The 18,848-nt window shown below is 34.6% G+C and overlaps 2 protein-coding genes across 3 annotated transcripts; one reads left to right on the top strand and one right to left on the bottom strand.

Annotated features, from left to right (window-relative positions):
* Positions 1–178: 178 nt before the first annotated feature.
* Positions 179–14,248, top strand: LOC143469884 (pre-mRNA-splicing factor ATP-dependent RNA helicase DHX16-like). The gene is made up of 22 exons (XM_076967759.1): positions 179–384; positions 3,721–3,855; positions 7,098–7,248; positions 7,345–7,457; positions 7,606–7,746; positions 7,858–7,996; positions 8,269–8,374; positions 8,450–8,523; positions 8,619–8,795; positions 9,246–9,367; positions 9,496–9,603; positions 9,694–9,895; positions 9,983–10,179; positions 10,291–10,422; positions 10,531–10,650; positions 10,784–10,924; positions 10,996–11,153; positions 11,494–11,685; positions 11,864–12,026; positions 12,251–12,412; positions 12,492–12,661; positions 13,746–14,248. The coding sequence occupies exons 1-22, from the start codon at positions 319–321 to the stop codon at positions 13,873–13,875; spliced, it is 3,099 nt and encodes a 1,032-aa protein (XP_076823874.1). The 5' UTR covers positions 179–318; the 3' UTR covers positions 13,876–14,248.
* Positions 13,886–18,797, bottom strand: LOC143469885 (cilia- and flagella-associated protein 157-like). Of its 2 annotated transcripts, XM_076967761.1 has the most exons (11): positions 18,677–18,797; positions 17,730–17,939; positions 17,151–17,319; positions 16,595–16,729; positions 16,381–16,502; positions 15,912–16,074; positions 15,635–15,739; positions 15,391–15,536; positions 15,191–15,317; positions 14,287–14,433; positions 13,886–14,170 (listed from the first exon to the last, which is right to left on the bottom strand). In XM_076967761.1, the coding sequence occupies exons 2-11, from the start codon at positions 17,897–17,899 to the stop codon at positions 13,886–13,888; spliced, it is 1,569 nt and encodes a 522-aa protein (XP_076823876.1). In that variant the 5' UTR covers positions 17,900–17,939; positions 18,677–18,797. The 2 variants fall into 2 exon arrangements, with proteins under 2 accessions (XP_076823876.1, XP_076823875.1); XM_076967760.1 differs by lacking the exon at positions 18,677–18,797 and having other exon boundaries at positions 17,730–18,655.
* Positions 18,798–18,848: the final 51 nt, after the last annotated feature.

The raw sequence follows: 18,848 nt of genomic DNA on the forward strand, positions 1-18,848 counted from the left end.
TAGTGAGGATCCCAAAAACGACGTCACAATTTGAGTAGCTACTAAGGTCTACTATACACCGGCATCCTGTGGCTGTGTACCTGTACACTAGGCCTAGACCCTCGCTTTGTATAGGCCTAGTAAGCCTTAACATATGTTTGTTGATAATCTGTATAATTGTATCTTTACATTGAAGTAGAGATAAGAAACAGTGGTGCTGTTTTAGTTTAAAGAGCATTTGTAGAATACCATAAATACTATTTAAAATGCTTACATGCTGACATGTGCTGCAAAGAGCTTGCTTGTTGACTATTTCATACGACTTGTACATCATACAAGATGCCTTCACAATTAGAGATCTGGGTGAGCGATAAACTGCATGAAATTCTCGGACTGAGTGAAAAGGTTGGTGGTAAATTTAATATTCTTTTTTGTGCATGTTTTTATTGAATGTGTTTAAACTCTCATATGAATGATATTAAACATAGTTTGATCAATGCAAAATATATTTAAAGAAAAAGAACATTTAAAATTTGTTGTATTAGGCTAATACTAACAAGCTTGTATCGTTGCTGACGAAGAGGTTATGACCACAGAGTTTGACACCATATCACACTATGATGTAATACTCTTGGACTAGGCATGATTGTTTCTGTTTAATGGTCCTTGTGAACAGTTCCAAATTTGAAGAAACTATGCAAAATTATAGCTTTCAATGTATAATTTTTTTCCAGTGAAATAGTGACAGCCTAAACATAAGCTCTGTAACTGATAAACCTGACTCTAGCGAAAAAGACTCATTGCCGAATTTAGGTTGTTTAATGACTTTCTTCGGTTTGACACTGGAGTCATTCCATGTATATAATCAACCAGGCCCTGTAACCACTACTCTTGGATTTTGATAATTTCAATATATGTTATAGACCTTGGAAAAAGCTGAAGTTTAAAAAAAAAATTTTGAAAATATCTCCAGGCGTTTTTGAGTTATTCAAATTTGAAATTTTCGCCACACGATGGCGTTTGGTTAGTGAGCACTGGTCACGCTTCATGATTTTCTTTAATATCTTTATTTCTGAAGGTAGAATAATGAAACAAATGTTGAATTCACCATTTTTGGGGTCAAGGAATTCATTTAAGCACATAAAAAACCTATATCACACCTCCTTCATGGAGTAAATTTAGTTTTTTCATTAATGTCAAAGTTCAAGTTTACGATGCAATTACAAAAATAGCAATCGCATTGGAAACATAATTTTTGCACTTTTGTGTAGCATGGTTCATGTATTTTCATATATCCAAAAATTGGAAACTTGTTTTTTGTGCTTTAGGAGTAAAGTTGGTTTTAACAGCAATATCGTATAACTGGTCATGCATATATGCAAGGTTGCAATTCCAAGGCACCAACTGCTAGTGTTAAAAGATTATTCACCAAAAACATTAATTACTGCCTGCTAAAGGTGCACACTGAGAGAGGTTACAGTAAATTTGAGTTCCTTTTTGAACTTCAATTTTGCCTACTCCTGTTTTGATTCTTGACCTTAGTACCATACCCAACAAAAAATCTGGCACACAACAGTAAAAGCTATTGCTCAAGATAATAACAAAGCAAATTGTAACGATCATTTGCATGCAAGATTGGCCCTTATTTAAATACTTTATACCAAGTTATCAACCCCCACAACTTTTTAATATTAGTGGTCTTTCCCCCTTCCAAAGCATAAAGGGTACACCTCTAACATCTATGCAGTTTTCACACATTAAATGTAAAAAGAATACCTTAAAATGAGAGCAAGACAATACTTAACACAATATAAAATTGCCAAGTCAATTTGTAGGCCTAGTAACATGACTGTACAAAATTGTACATACTGTTCATAAAATGCCCTTGTCACTATACCAAAGTTAAAGAATTGTCATTCTCTATCGGTGTAGGCTTTCATCACTGTTTTTAAATCTTCTGCAGTGATACTGTACGATCTTCCAGTTGTTGTAACTTTGCATAGAATTTGCTGGAAAGGAACCCAGCATACATCGTCCTTTGATGGCCAAAAAAATGTATTTGTGGGACCTGGTGGGTGCATAAACTTCACTTGGGCATCCAACTGAGCACTGTCAACTCCGTCGATTAATCCCATCCACCACTTTCCATCATAGTTGCAAGCTACATAGTCATTCACAGCAACTTGCAAATCATCTCTGTTGCAATGTGAAAAGTAATGAATGCCTGTGAATTTGTTATCATCACTTGTTCGCTTGTATCCTATTGAAGATTTCGAAAGGGGTTGAAAATGGTGAAAAGATCGTGTTCCAGGTATTGTGCTTTCTAATAAAAACCTTGATGCCATTGCAAGCCTGTCCTTTTGTAAATCTTCTGAATGCAAAAACTCGAATGCAATTCCATTGATGTTGTCACAACAATATTTATAGAATGCTTGTGTGGTTGTAATCTGGTCAGATGTAGGTCTTTGTAAGCTAGCTGTCTTAACCAGTCGTTTAACAGTACCTCCAACACCATCACATGGAGATTTCCCGTGACTGGTTGCAAAAAAGGACCAACACGCTTCCAGGTTGAAATCACACTTGTGATGGCACAAATTCAGTATATTTTTATAATTTTTATACTGTCCAGCGCAACCGTCCGAGAAATATTCAACTTTAGTAATGGTGCTCGACAAGCTTGGAATCAATGCAGTGAGTTTGCACAAAAGCCCATACACAAAAGCTGTGTCATGTGTTAAGTCATCTGAAACAAAGCAAAATGACTGCTGCATCAAGATGTGATCTTGCATGTAATACACAACAGCGGGATGGATTGTACATTGCTGCTGGTTCCAGTGATAGCTTTGTACTTCATCTTGGATTGTAAAAGTGTAATTCTCAGCGAAATCCAGCAAAATCACACAAGTATCATCTGTTAAAGAACTCCTTCTGGAGTTTAAGTATCTAGATTGGCATTTAGCTATGAATGAATGCTTTGTAAGATCATCCAAAACTCTTACAATTTCTTGAATCCATTCATATCTCGTCTTTAACACCGTGATAAGATCCATCCTGTCTGTAGACTTTCATTGTTGGCATTGGACTTCATCATCAAGTTCCTCATCATACTGTGCAAGCAAAAAGTATCCAATACCTGTACATCTAAGCCATTTCATCAAAATCAAGTTGACTCAAACTTGATATCACAAAAATAGTGCTTGCTGTTAAAACCAACTTTACTCCTAAAGCACAAAAAACAAGTTTCCAATTTTTGGATATATGAAAATACATGAACCATGCTACACAAAAGTGCAAAAATTATGTTTCCAATGCGATTGCTATTTTTGTAATTGCATCGTAAACTTGAACTTTGACATTAATGAAAAAACTTAATTTACTCCATGAAGGAGGTGTGATATAATAGAATCAGAAATAAAGATATTAAAGAAAATCATAAAGCGTGACCAGTGCTCACTAACCAAACGCCATCGTGTGGCGAAAATTTCAAATTTGAATAACTCAAAAACGCCTGGAGATATTTTCAAAATTTTTTTTTAATCTTCGGGTTTTTTCAAGGTCTATAACATATATCGAAATTATCAAAATCCAAGAGTAGTGGTTACAAATTTTAAAAAAATTGGTTGATTATACATGGAATGACTCGCTGACTATTTTGATACCATAACATGAGTATTAACAAACAGCATAATGAATTAGTGCTGCATTCCATATTTAATTTAATGATATAATAAATCCATTCAGCATGTAATACAATTCCTTATCGGCCTCTGCAAGAAGAGTGATAGCAATGAGGACTTTATTCGTCGTTTGAGGCAAACAGATACTGTGACCATGACATCAAAAATGGTTGATTTTGCAATGGAACTTTATGACAAGGTATATGTATATTATGTTTGTTTGATATGTTATATATATGATATTTATCAGAGGTGGCCAAAGTTATGTCATGTGGGAGTAGAAGCCACATTTGGCAAATCAGAAAAACCTGAGCGCCACATAATCCATAACGAACTAAAAGATCCTTTTTAAAATGTAGTAGATATATTTTGGCAAATAATGCTACATAAAAAAGGTTCATATTTTGAAACTTCTTCACATATTTTAGTGTGCAGTAGTTTTATATGTCCATACAGAAAATTAAAAGCTTAAGCTCGAGATGTATATAATTTTAAAATTGAACCTTTTTTTAACCATGAAACTTGAAAAGTGAAGGTCAAGTTCAAAAGCAACTTGGCTTTAAATCAAAGAGTAGTCAGTAACGAACTAGTTTTACTTTGTATCTACTTAGGTAGATTTCTTCTACTTTGGCTACTTCAGTAGTTTTGTTTACGGGTACTTCTACTTTTGCTCAAGTAGTTTTTAGTCCAAAGTAACATACTTGAGTAGGTTAACAAATGCTAAAGTAGGAAATAGTCAATTTTTTAGTTAGAAGATAATTTACAGTAGTTTTCATTTGCAATGACATCTGCACAAAACATTTATATATGATACCGAGATAATATGATTTTCACGTATTTCATATAACAATGCTCTGATTAAAGATCAAAATATATCTGAAACTATTTAACTTCATAAAATTATGCATTTCCCTGCAGTTGTATTGCTTTTAACAAGCTCGTGGTAATTTGTGCTTTCACAACCTCATACTTTAGATTGATAACTACTTTTAAAACTACTTCTTACTTTAGTTGTTTGAAATGATCCACTTTATACTTGAACAGCAATACGTCTACTTGTAGTGAAGTAGATTTTTTTGGGAGTAACAATACTTCTACTTAAGTGAATTATATGGTTACTTTTACCACCACTGAGAGTAGTTGCCAGTAAATAAACTGGTGAAGGGATTTTGGTATTTGCAGTGAGTAATGTATGTAGGTGCTCACCTATAGTGCAGTTCAGTCGTGGCTGTTGATTCTAGCCTAGTCCGATATCAGTAACTTCGGTAAAACAAAAATGCTTCATCACTTCATGTGCTGTCATTTGTGACATTCCTATGCTGAAAACAAATATTACCTGCTACTAATCACCTACCTATGGTGATGTATTATATCAAAAAGTCATTAGTTAGCCTACCACCACTAGTCTACTACCATGTCTAATGCATAACCCAGACATTAAGCATATTGTTTTTAAATTGAGACATCATAATGATTGCTCTCTGTATCAGAATTGGAGACCAAATTTGCAGTACAACTTTGGCAATAACTGCTTAACCACTACATATTATTAAAAACCCCATTGACCAGTATGTTTACCGCAAACAACTCTTTGATTTAAGTCCAACTTGTTTATGGACTTGCCGCTTACTTTACCGATAAGTATTTCCTTCTTAGATCTGAAAATTTCTAAAATTAAATGCATTCAAACAAAAGATGATTACCAATTATGTTAAAAGTTAAATCAATGCAAAATTGTAACAATTTCATGCGAATGCAAGATATCATTGAAATAAAGTACAGAATAACTAAAGCTTGAACCCCAATAAAACACTTTCTAATCAACAACATGTTTTAAATATTATATAACTCTTATCATATTAACTCCAATATTTATAATTATTTATAACATTTTCATTTAAAGATTAACATTTAAACTACCTTGTTTAAATGTGGTACAACAAATGTAGTCTGGGCCTGAATACATGTAAACGGTAAATATTTTTTTAAATATTGTGATATGTTAACTTCTAACAAACTTTCCTTGTTTATTGTTCTGAAACATCTAAAAACTGTTATTATTTGAAGTTCAAAAACTTATGTTTTTGAAATCAAACGTTATACTGACATTGTATGATATAAACGCTATTCAAAAAAATGTTTAAAAATTTTTTCAAAACGTTGAGAATCGAAACAGTGGATAGTTTCAATTAGGGATGGGCCAATACGAACCTAAACACAAATATATTTGCCAAATATCATCTTTGTGAAAAATTCAAGCAAATACGAATACTCATGATGTCGCCCCCAAATACAATATAACTTAGATTATTGTTTACTTTTTAAACATTTACAAAGCAATTTGTTTACGTCATGTTACAAGCAAGATTTGGCAACTTTTGGATGAAATTTTATTACTTGGTTCTAATGCGAATAAATTCGGGATTTTTTTATGTCAACCTGCAACTTACGCCTACGTGGCCTACAACCTTCATGGGGCACATTCCCAGTTACAATACAGGTAGATACAGGTAAAACTTCTAGTACATGGTGGACCTCCCTAGAAGTTTTTTCAAAAAATGTCAGTTCTACAATGAAAACTTCATCATTTAGAAACATTATTATTTCAAATCGTTTTTGTAAAGAAAGCACATTTGTTTCATGAGCCGTGGATTTGGAACTGATTTGGAACCCACTCCTGGAATATATGTAACTGTATTTATATTTGTCTTTGTTTGCGTAGTACCTTTGATAGATGACAATATTCCTTAAATACATACGTGTGCATTTTTTTGTATGAGGTGGTGATGGCATTTCGACTTACTGTAACTATATGTCATTAACACAAAAAATTTTGGAACCGATTTCAAGACTATAATAGGTCTGGCTTATAAGTTCCCGCTGTTTTTGCTTGAAATAGGAGCGGGTTATGCGACAGTATGGCAAATTGCTAAAAAGAAAACTGTCCCACGTTAGTCTAACTAGCTTAATGTAGGCTGGGCAATAGAAAGTTCTCGTACTATGACTCTTCATTCTGAAGTTCCCATGACTGATGCTATGCAAAATCATGTTTTTGTAAACAGGATTTTTTCTTGGCAAAATTGGTGCTCTGCCTAGACAAGAATATATGTTGTCTTGTAGCAAAAATCACTGCCTCAACAACACTAAAGCATACTATGATAAAATAACATTTCTGTGCAAATAGCTAACGCAGGTTAATAAAATTTTACCCCAGTGAGCAATGGGGAGGCTACCACTCTGTTGAAGTGGCCATGTAAGTTGGTGCCTATGTATGTTTGCATACAAGTTTTTTTGCAACGTGTATTAATTGTATCATAATATAATGGCTATTATATTATTTATGTGATACTAATTTATGTATGTATGCTATTTTCGTCCTTGCAAATGGTCGTGTAAATGCCAATTTTTTTCCTTGATTATGTACAGTTTATATATTTTTAGATTCCTCATAAGCAGAAACCAACCTCAATAAGTAAAATAGCAGAAAGAAAGGCGATCGCTTTACAGCAGAAAACAAAGTCTTATCAGCTCGTTTCTTCTGACGAGGAAGAAGAAGAATTGAAACCTATCAGGACGTCAAACAAAACAAAAGGTTGGCTCACAATGCAATACAACTGCCCCAAAACAGAAATTTTAAACTTTCAGAGATGTTTGATCTTTTACCTATATATTCCGTTACTTTATCCAGGGACGGGCCAGTCTTTACAGCGTAAGATTCGCCAGCGCAAGAAATCAGAATCTTCATCAGAGGAAGAATCTGTCAAACCAAAGCAAAAGCCACACCAAAACAAGATTGCAAAAGTTAGTTGCTTGATGTGTGGGAATCATTTTTACTTTTACGATATTTGTATACTACAGTACTCCTTTTCTCCTTAGGAGATACCGGTAGTCACATGATGCACCGTAGTTGTTTTAAACCGATGTCAACTGACTCTTTGCTCTCTTTTAGACATCTTCATCTTCCTCTGATGAGGAGTGGGATAAAGATGAGAAAGAAAGAAAAAAAGATTTAAAAGAAAGAGATGAATTTGCAAAGAGAATGAGGGAAAAAGATGAAGAAAAAACACGAAAAATTGTTGATGCTAAGAAGGTATGTTGTTGATGAATTTAGAACGAAATCAGAAATTAGTTTCGTATGTAGTTAATAACTTTTAATATAGTATGCATTGAAAGCAAATATTTTCTTTTCTGTTACATTTAGGCCAAAGATACGGAAATTGAAAATTTATCAATTGCTGAGCTGCGTGAGAAATCTCGTCAGGAATATTTGAAAATGAGAGAAGAAGTTAAGCTGCAGGAGCTCATAGATGACATTAAAGATGAAGAGTACCTTTTTTCTGGTAACATACAGATTTTAAATTTGCCATTTATTTATTTACTTCACTATTGAGCTGTATTGTTTGTAGGTTATGCTTGTAATTATTGATATTATGCACTTGTTTGTACTTACAAGTAGGTTATATTATTAATGTATTTTTATTCACAAACACAAATCTCGAATTGAATATTCAATCACATTTTTGTTTTTGCCAAAAGTAATTATATACTGATATTATATTAATTTAATCATATTTAATTAATTATCAACTGCTTATCAATTAATTATTTTTAGATGAGCGTATTACTGAACGAGAAAAAGGAGATTTAGAATACAAGAAACGTGTTCGTGATGTTGCAATCAAATATAAGGAAATCAGTGAAAAAGATAAACGTGGAAGGTAAATGACGGATCTGGTTGGCAGTTCAGTTGTTATACCTGTTTGTTATTTTTTCATTCATGGTGTGCATTGCAGGTATTATTTGCCTGAAGAAAAGCGAAGAACAGATGTACCAGATGAGTATGACGAACTGGATGATGTTGCCGATGGTATAAATTACTATTAAATTGTTGAGGGTCTTTCTATCATTTTAAAACTAGCAACTGAAACTGAAAAAGTCATCCCAGCTTATGCTTTTGTGAAGGTTATCATGCGAACCTTGAACACCAACGGTGGGAGCAAACCAGACTAAATGCGGCCACAGCAAGATATGGAGCGAAAGATGCAAAACCAAAACAATCTCAGTATGAATTGTTGACAGAAGATGATATGATTGAATTTGTGCAAGCAGCTACTCGAAAGGGAACAATACAAGAAGAAGGTTGAACTAAACTCAGTGAATAGTGTTAGATGATTGATATCAGCATAACCTAGATTTGGCATAGACCAGGGGTGGGCAAACTATTTGAACCCGAGAGCCGCTTTGGTTGTTAAATTTTTACTGACGAGCCAAGTCATAAGAACTTATGACGTCATAAATAATTTATGTCATTTAATTGTTCCATATCTGCATTCCTCAATTGAAAAATATCATTAAATTTGGATAATTAATAACTTGTCATCAATGCTGGCCTAAATAAGGAAAAGAAAAAGAGAGAAACGTTCATAAACAGTACTCTTGGTAGTCTTTGCAATTTTATTGAAATTTTACGATTCGACTAGAAGAGCCACAAAAAACATGCCGAAGAGCCGCATGTGGCGCGCGAGCCGCAGTTTGCCCACGTCTGGCATAGACAAATTATATTTTTATTTGTCCTTTTCGATTACGCAGATATGGAAAGCATACAGTTAAGTGAAAAAGAAAAAAAACAAAAATCAATTGATGAGGTTAGGAAGTCTCTTCCAATTTATGCTTACAGAGAAGATCTTCTTCAAGCTATTAAAGAACATCAGGTACTTACATAGTGTCTTACATTTATACCTACAGAGATTTTCAGAGTCAAATATGGAAAACTAGGATTATTACAATACTGAAACGATTCCGAAACAAGGTTTTCAACTAACAGAAGAACATATTACAGGTGATTATCATTGAGGGTGAAACCGGAAGTGGGAAGACAACTCAAATTCCACAATATCTTTACGAGTCCGGTTACTGTAAAGGAGAGATGAAAGTTGGCTGCACCCAGGTATGTTCACAGAAAGTAAAACCCAGGTTTTTGTTCAATAGTCAAAATCACAGCTTGTCAAATTCCTTTGCATTTGTGTTTTGTGCTAAGCCTCGTAGGGTAGCTGCAATGTCAGTTGCCTCACGTGTTGCTGATGAAATGGGTGTCAAAGTTGGAGCTGAATCTGGTTACAGTATCAGATTTGAAGATTGCACCAGTGAGAGAACAAAGATTAAATACATGACCGATGGAATGTTACTTCGGGAGTTTCTCACTGAGCCTGATTTAAAGGGTTACAGTGTCATCATGATTGGTAAATATATTTAACTTGGTAAAGACAATATCCCAATATCATTGTAGTCGGAATTTTTGCAATTCTTATACATTATCTATGATTCAGATGAGGCTCATGAAAGGACGCTTCATACTGATGTCTTGTTTGGCCTGGTGAAGGACATTGCACGGTTTCGACCAGATCTCAAACTTTTAATCAGCAGTGCAACATTAGATGCTGAAAAATTTTCCACATTTTTTGATGACGCCCCTATTTTTAGAATACCGGGCCGGCGCTTTCCGGTTGATATTTATTACACAAAGGTTATATTAATACAACAAAAGCTTATTTGTTGGTCTAAGCTGCTGTGGTTTTCATTCCGCTTAGTTTAATTTTTTGATGTTGAAATATTTAAATACTTTACTAATTTTTAGGCGCCAGAAGCAGATTACTTGGACGCATGTGTGGTTTCTGTCTTTCAAATCCACCTGACACAGCCACCTGGGGATGTTCTCATTTTTCTCACTGGACAGGAAGAGATTGAATCATGCTGTGAAATGCTGCAGGTGATTTTTTGTGATACTGTAAATTTTTGTAAAGTGGATTCTTGAAGTACCATGCATGAATGTCATCAATAAGTAATTGCAGTAGTTACTTAATTACCCGATTTGCAGGAGAAAGCAAGGTCCCTTGGCTCAAGAATAAAGGAACTCATTGTGTTACCAATCTATGCAAACTTACCATCAGACATGCAAGCCAAAATATTTGAGCCAACACCGCCGAATGCAAGAAAAGTAGAACAAACTTCTTTATATAAATCAGAATAGGCTTTGATATTGACTACTGCAAAATCAACTTAAGCGGTAGTTAATATCAGTTTATTAAATATTAATTTTCATTTTAATAAATATTTAGTTATAAATGCAGGTTATCACAGCCACGAATATTGCTGAGACCTCTCTCACGATAGATGGAATTGTTTATGTCATTGATCCAGGATTCTGTAAACAGAAAAGCTACAACGCTCGAACTGGAATGGAATCACTAATTGTTGTGCCGTGTTCAAAGGTTTATTGCTCTTTTAAACTGTAGTAGGTTTTTAGCAGTAATGACAGTGGTCTTATTTTTAAATATTTTAGCAATCTGCCAATCAACGCACCGGCAGAGCTGGACGTGTTGGTCCAGGAAAGTGTTTTCGGTTGTACACTGCATGGGCATACATGCATGAACTGGAAGATTCTACAGTTCCTGAGATACAAAGAACTAACCTGGCAAATGTTGTATTATTGCTGAAGAGGTAAACCATTATGCTTAACGTTGGGTATTCATTTATAACACACACCCAAGGGGTCAGAATTAAAGACTCAGACTCCTTACATTGTCTTTGAACTAGCATGTTCGTCTGACTGCCCAATGAAAGTTCATTAATGAAAATTAACTAAAAATACAAAGAATATCATGTAATGTATTTGTTTTCTATTTCAACGTGTTTTCTTCATGTCAAAGATTAATTATTTATCAAAGTTCTGGTACATAATATATTTGACATAAGTACTAATAATAATTACGGTAAGGCGTTTAAATTGAAATTTTTTAATAAATTCTACGCCTGTTTTTCTTGTGCGAATATGTTGTAGTCTTGGTATTAATGACTTGATCCATTTCGACTTCATGGATCCACCACCTCATGAGACTCTTGTGCTTGCCCTGGAACAACTCTACGCACTGGGAGCATTAAATCATCTTGGTGAGTTAACTAAGCTTGGCAGAAGGATGGCTGAGTTTCCTGCAGACCCCATGCTCTCGAAAACCATACTTGCATCAGAAAAGTAAGTACCCTTTTCTCTGTGTTGGTTAAATCATTCATTGGCCCTCACAGCAGTTTGAACGTTATGTGAATTGTAAAATATGAATTTAATTTGGCATTTTGTTTGTATTTTGTCTTCGATATACCACTTCAATAGTTAACTGGTTTCAGTTTGGCATTTACTCTCACATTAAATTTAGGTACAAATGCTCTGATGAAATCCTTACCATTGTGGCAATGTTGTCTGTCAACAGTGCAATATTTTACCGTCCAAAAGATAAAATGGTTCATGCTGACAATGCAAGGATGAATTTCTTTCTTCCTGGTGGAGATCATTTGACACTGATGAATGTTTACAATCAGGTAATCCGGCTCATCTGTAGGTCATTTGTCCCTTGTATATCTCACCTTTATAATTGCGGACTTCCACGGGACATATGAGACGTGAACACTTTTCCATTTGTTTGGGAATATACATAAATAGTAGGTTGCAAGCTGCTTATAATTCATAAACTCTCAACTGGTGCAGCGTCTGCATATGAACATATTTCTAATCAAATGCAACTTTTGTTGGTTTAATTTTTCAGTGGGCAGGAACAGAGTTTTCAATCCAGTGGTGCTTTGAAAATTTCATTCAACATCGGTCAATGAAGCGTGCCAGAGATGTGAGAGACCAGCTGGCTGGCTTGATGGAAAGAGTTGAAATTGAACCGACATCAAATTCCGCTGATACTGTTGCTATTCGAAAGGTATTTAAATGACAAACTTTCGCTTGCTCGTTTGCAACGCCAGCCACATAGAAACAAGTTGATATGTGACTTTTTATAGGCTTTTACTGCTGGTTTTTTTTACCATGCCGCACGACTGAGTAAGTCAGGTTACCGCACAGTGAAGCAGCAACAAACTGTTCATATTCACCCCAACAGCAGTTTGTTTGAAGAACAACCACGCTGGATTATCTATCATGAGCTGGTGTTTACCACCAAAGAATTCATGAGGTACTATGATATTTCTTTGAGATTTGCAACATCATAATACCAAATTAAAACATACATATTTTATTAGACTGTGAAGTATATAAACAAAATACTCACTAAAGTGCATTTTATAGCATTATGGCAATAAATGGTGTCTTACCACAGCTCAAACAGACAAACATCTAATTTACACAATGTTTATGTGGTTTCATATTATATTTCACATGTGTTGTGAATGCGTAGAAGCAAAGGTCATTCAGCGTGCTACCCATTCGTATTAACACACTATATTAAAGTCAGGTTTGTAAGTTTCTCCATATCTACTTGGATAACGTTTTAACGAAGCACTTGACTTTTACCATGCTAAGTTTGCCAGTTTCTAGAGAAATGATATTGCTTGTCTATGCTTACTAGGTAGAGCAGTAAGAGCAGACACTTTTTGAAGAAATCAGAGGGTTCAGAGGCAGTGGTTGTTATATACAGTTTTAAAAAAATTAATTTTACTGTAAGAGCAGCAGATGTTTTTACGCTAGCATTAAAATCTCATGCCAATGCTAGTACATCATCCAAAGTAATACACATGGGTGTAAAACATTTAAACATGTTTAGAACAACAAAGTTTGTTTTCTGTTGAACCATACAGATAACGTGAAATGTCGTTCACAGGAAACAAACTGTGCAATGACCATTATCATCATCATGTATCGGAATGCTTGAGAGAGGGATTGCTCTACCTAGTAAGCATGCATATGCATAACCAATGTCATTTCTCCAATAACTGGCAAACTTAGCATTGTAGCTGTCCGCTGCTTCTATGAGGCAATTTCCAAGCAGAAGCAAAGCAAACGAACTGGCTTTATCATGAATATAGTGTGTGACCTCAGGCAATATTTGCAGCAATAGCAATCACTCACACTACCATTGAAATCTTAAGATGTAATGCCAATAATCCTACAAGTTACTAGACCACGTCTGTGTAAGATTATGGCACCATTTACTGTCGTAGTACAACTTTAAGAAAGTATCCTGTAGAATTGCTTTTGTGCAATGCTGAGTCATGTAATATTTTATGTACACCTATCTCAATACACATTTTGTATTTTAGACAAGTTATTGAAATTGAAAACAGCTGGCTTTTGGAAGCTGCACCGCATTACTACAAAAGCAAAGAACTTGAAAATGACTCTAAGAAAATGCCACGAAAACAAGGAAAAGCTGCAGATGAATTAAGATAGCATTTAAAAGTTAAGCATTTTTCTGCACAATAGCAGGTAGTCTGTCGTGTTTTCGCAATGTTTGTGGCGTGAGTGCATTGACAGGTATTGTGGGGTTTATTCCTGTACGTGTTGTGGCTGACAAGTGCGCAACTTTGCTGGCAAATGCGGCATGTTTGGAAGCCAGTTTACGCGGACGAGGCACAAGACCAAGGTCACCAAGCTTGTAGTGTGGGAAATCTTCATGCTTTTTATCTACTTGGATTGGATCCACCTTTGGTGCATCTTTTACCATAGAGAGTGGTGCCATGATGGTCTGTAAAGTTTCAATGAGAGAATAGTAATAAAGTACCGTGCTCAAATCCAACTTGAATGGATGACTGAGCTTAATAAGTATGTGTGTTGATTATTTGTAAAACTTAGACAATGTACTTTTTGGCGCTGTTGGAAAAAGTCTGCTGGAGGTGGTGCTTTGCCTACTAACGCTGCAGAGTTAAGTACAAGTAGCAGACGCTCGATCATAGTTTTCCTTTTTACACTCTTCTCTAAGTCGTCATCACCATCATCTTCGGTGAGCACCTAAAAAAGATAACTTTCATGATGAAACCATCAATCATTTTAAAGAACAAAGAGTCAGCTAGACAATAAAACCAACCCTTGTACACTAAAACACAGTGATAAAGTGAAGCCAGAGCATTACATATTCGACATATGCAATTATGCATATACTAATTCAAGTGGTTAAGCACAATTGCATCCATGGCATAATTTTTTGTGTAATAATTCTTTTATGCTGATTATTATTTGTCATTGAAAATTTTCTTTTTAGTCAAGTATATACAGTACAGAGCAAGATGCTTATTTGAATGGGAACGAGCAATGATTTTTTCCTTATAAATTGGCTGCTGATCAGAGCAGACGACAAGTGATTCTTGCTGTTAAAGCTTGGTTGCGCTGTGGACCTGGCTAACTAAAGTATTTCAAATGAGTATAAACTTTTCTGTTATACACTCTCCTAATCTAAATAGTTCTTAGTGGCAGCAGGTTTAGCCAGCTCAGAGGATGCTCATTGCTCACTGTACCAATATGTAAATTTTGCATGAGTGCAATTCTGATAGAACTATTCATTCTTCACATACATGGCCGACGAAAAAAAGAAACATACACATATTCAAGTGGGATGCAGGCACTTTTCTAGATACTATGCGTATGACTAGTATCTACAGCTCTGCAGCAGAATTGATGATAATTTTGCTTGGGTAAGGAAATTTGTTTTTGACATTACGCAGCTTCTTGGTAATTGATTTTAAATTACTGAGGGTAAAATTAATCTTACCTGATGGAGTGTATATGCAGCTGCTGATAGGACATCCTCCAGTGCTTCTTTTGCTGCTGTGAGGTTTTTACAATTTTCTTCTGATGATTTGAGTTGGGCGGATGTACTGACAACTTGCTGTTCTATACTAAAATGGAATCCTCACAGTTGAATCTTTGAACCTTAAACACTTTGTATGCAAGTTTTCTACTTCACTTTACCTATCAACTTTGCCAGTCAAATCCTCATTTTCTTGGCGAATTTGTGATGATTCTTCCTCCAGCTGCAGGTACTCCTGGTCCCTGGCTTCTAGTTCTTCCAAAATCGCCTCTTGTTGCCTTGTTCTGGCTGTCATCATTTTTAAGACCTACAATCTGACTTTGTTTAGCCATGAAAAAACTTTGCTTCGATTTTTACAGTAGTGCTAATATACTATTGAGTACTAGTTGTATTGTCTGTAATTACTTTGAGGTTGCTATGATTCTTTTTTGCCAGCTCTTCCTGAGTGGCTTCCAGCAGTTCCATTTGCATTTTGTAATTTTTTTCTTTCTCACGCAGCTCATCATTTTCCTGTGAAATTCAGTTTTATCATTGAAACATTCAAGCACCAATAGGCTACATTGATTAATGTACTGTCACACAGTTATGACATTGTTTTACCCGTAACTACAGTGAAGTAATAAAAATTTTTTGAGAATATTGTAATAAGAGTTTAATTGTCAGAAATAAGAAGTCTGTAAACCTGCACTAGTTCTTTTGTCTTTTCCGACATTTTTGCAAGTTGTGCATTTATGGAAACATTTTCCCTAATATTTCTTTTGGTAGTGTCTGCCATTTGTTTATTTGACACTTTTCTGAATTCTGCAGCTACTGTGTTCACTCGCAACACCATTTCTTTTTTCAACCTAAACATGCAATGATGACATTTCAAAACTGCGGAAAAGCGTTTCTGTTTCACAAGCCACAAACAAACAAAGTGTAGTTTAGGGGCTTACTCAACGTTATATTCCAGTGCGGCTTACTGTACTATTACATGCAGCTTGTAATCATATAACTACGATATTTGGATTTGCACATTTTTGTTAGACATTGATTTATGGCCTATTAAAAGTTTGGCATCGCCCTCCTGAATTTGAGTTGGCATCTATAGTGTAAAAAGATATTTAACAGGGTAGTAGGCCTATAGAAAGAAATTTCTTCAAAATACTTACCGGTCTTTTCCAACAACAGCTTTTTTCTCAAGGTTGTAAATTATTTCTTGGTGATTTTTCTCTTGTGTTTGTAATTTTTCTTCCATGTCAGCAAATTTCTTCATCAGATCTTCTTTTTGAACCTAAACACAATCAGTTATCATATCCATTCTATTTTTATCATGCACACCAGTATTAATATATATATATATATATGTATAACCGCACAGGAAACCTTAAATTCTTCCAATGAAGATAATTTTCCTCCGAGGATCATATTTTCTGAAGTTAACTGATCACGAACTTCCTGGAATTCACGTTTAAGATGAGACAGTTGATTCTCATAACTTTCCTTTTCAGCATCTTTTGCCTGCAAGATTTTTTAAAGAAAAAGGTATTACCAACTTTATCTATGATAATAAAAACACCTTTTTTTAATAAAACAACATTGAAACATGTAATCACTGCCAACCATGAGTCATAGTCAAACTTGTTGTTTCTGTTTTGAAATGAGGGCTTTTTTTCTATTTGACTTGGCATTTTACAAGCTGACTCTGATTCTCAAAGCGGACAAATTGCCAATTCCTATTCAAACCAAGGACAAGTCTGGAGCTTGAAGTAGTTATTAAAAAGCAAAAACATGGATTGCATTTGTCATTTGAACAATGTATTTGTTTCAAATTTGGTGTTTTTTGTCAAACTGAACTTTGAACCCGTGGCAGTTAGTATATCAAATATTGGTCTGAATAAAAGTTGTGTTTTAATTTTTTAGAAGGTGATATACAAATTACCTGTTGGAGCCCAAGCAATCGATCATGCAAGTCTGATATTTCATCCTGTCTTTGCTCTAAAGATTTTTTGAGGAAATCAACAATTTCTTTGCGATCTTGAACCAGCTGCTTATGCTTTTCTTCATATTCAGTGTTTGAAATACTTAGTTCATCACATTTTTTCTGATATCTGCAAAAAGTTACAAATTTTGTTATCATCTGTTTCGTAACTAATAAGCTAAAAGGTAAATTGATTTAGATTATAGTTTGGTGTCAGCATTACCCAGTCAAATGTTTCAAGACTAAACTTTTTTTGGAATTTGGCATTTTAATTTAGACTCAACCATTTAAAATTTATGTAGTTACTTAATAACTGTTCAGCAACTTATGAGCAAGTTACATTGTTTGTCAGCCATGTGATTAACATTTGGATCATGACCCATATTTTGAGAAACGCTGTTAAAGAAGGAAAAGATATAGTTTTCTCCAAAAACCTTCCTAATAAGCAAGTATCACATTCCTCAATAAGTACTACATTGAGTAAAACCTTTTCAATTATAGAATTCAAAAATCTGGATCACTTAAATGCAAAAACATTACCTAGCAAGCCGTTGTTCCAGATCCTTGACTTGAATTAAAAAGTATTCTTTACTTAGTTCATTCAGTTCCTTTGTAGAACCTCCTTTTTCTCCAGAGGCCGATGCATCATCATCTTTTGCACTCTTCTTTCCTTTTTTCCCTTTTTTACCCCCTTTCTTTTTGGGAGGCATTGTACCATTTGTGTGAGGTGTATCGTGTATATCTTAGTGACTAAATATGTATTGCAAGCAGTAGCACGTAAATATTTACCGATATATATAAATCTTGAAAATCAAAACCTAAAATATAAATCAAAATAAGTTGTTGACAAATGAGCTTCAAAAAAAATGCTCTCAAAGATGTTAAGTACTGAATAAATGTTGAAACATTTTTCTTAAGCAGCACAAGATCTCTCATATATTGAAGCAAGTATATGGATTGAACTCTGAATAACATCCTAAACTGTTTTGAGTGGTATTAGGTCTGGGTCTCTTTTATGTTGGCATTACTTTAATTGAAGCACAAAACACTTGAAGTTAAAGAAAAAAGTATCATTTGTAGTTGACGTAAGCATTAAATTAATGTAACAATATTAGGGTGTAGCATACAAGTGCACAACCAGATGCACAATTTTACTAGCTGGGGTTTAATATGCAAAGGCATCCTGTGGTAGTACACTTATTTTGTACACTAGCCTAGACCCCAATAATACTTACGTCGTTTGTATCATAATCTTGTCACATAGTTTGGAAATAGGTAACTTTACAAAGTACGTTTTGGTCACACACATGCTTAAGAATTGTGAAAGTGAAGGACTTTGTAAAAGGTATTGTATGCTACCAATTTACTTGTGTAGATTAGTGTTTTCCTTAGATTTTTTCTCCTTATATTTTTCTTGGACTCACAAAGAGAAAATTATAGGAGCTCTTAAGCAATAATCATGACTCTTAGAGCAGTTAGTACGGTACCTAAAGACTAAGTACAGATGCAAAGAGAATCTTGTTTAGCCTCACTAAAATGTTCACCAGGCATACTCCTGAAAGTTGTCTTGTTTGTTGAACAGCTGCCACTCTTTCCACTATGGTCTGTCTATCGTGTCGAAAAATATAAAGTTAAACTTAAGAGTGCCAAACTATATCC

The sequence above is a fragment of the Clavelina lepadiformis genome, chromosome 8 (genome assembly GCF_947623445.1).
Source record: "Clavelina lepadiformis chromosome 8, kaClaLepa1.1, whole genome shotgun sequence".
Taxonomy (NCBI): Eukaryota; Metazoa; Chordata; class Ascidiacea; order Aplousobranchia; family Clavelinidae; genus Clavelina; species Clavelina lepadiformis.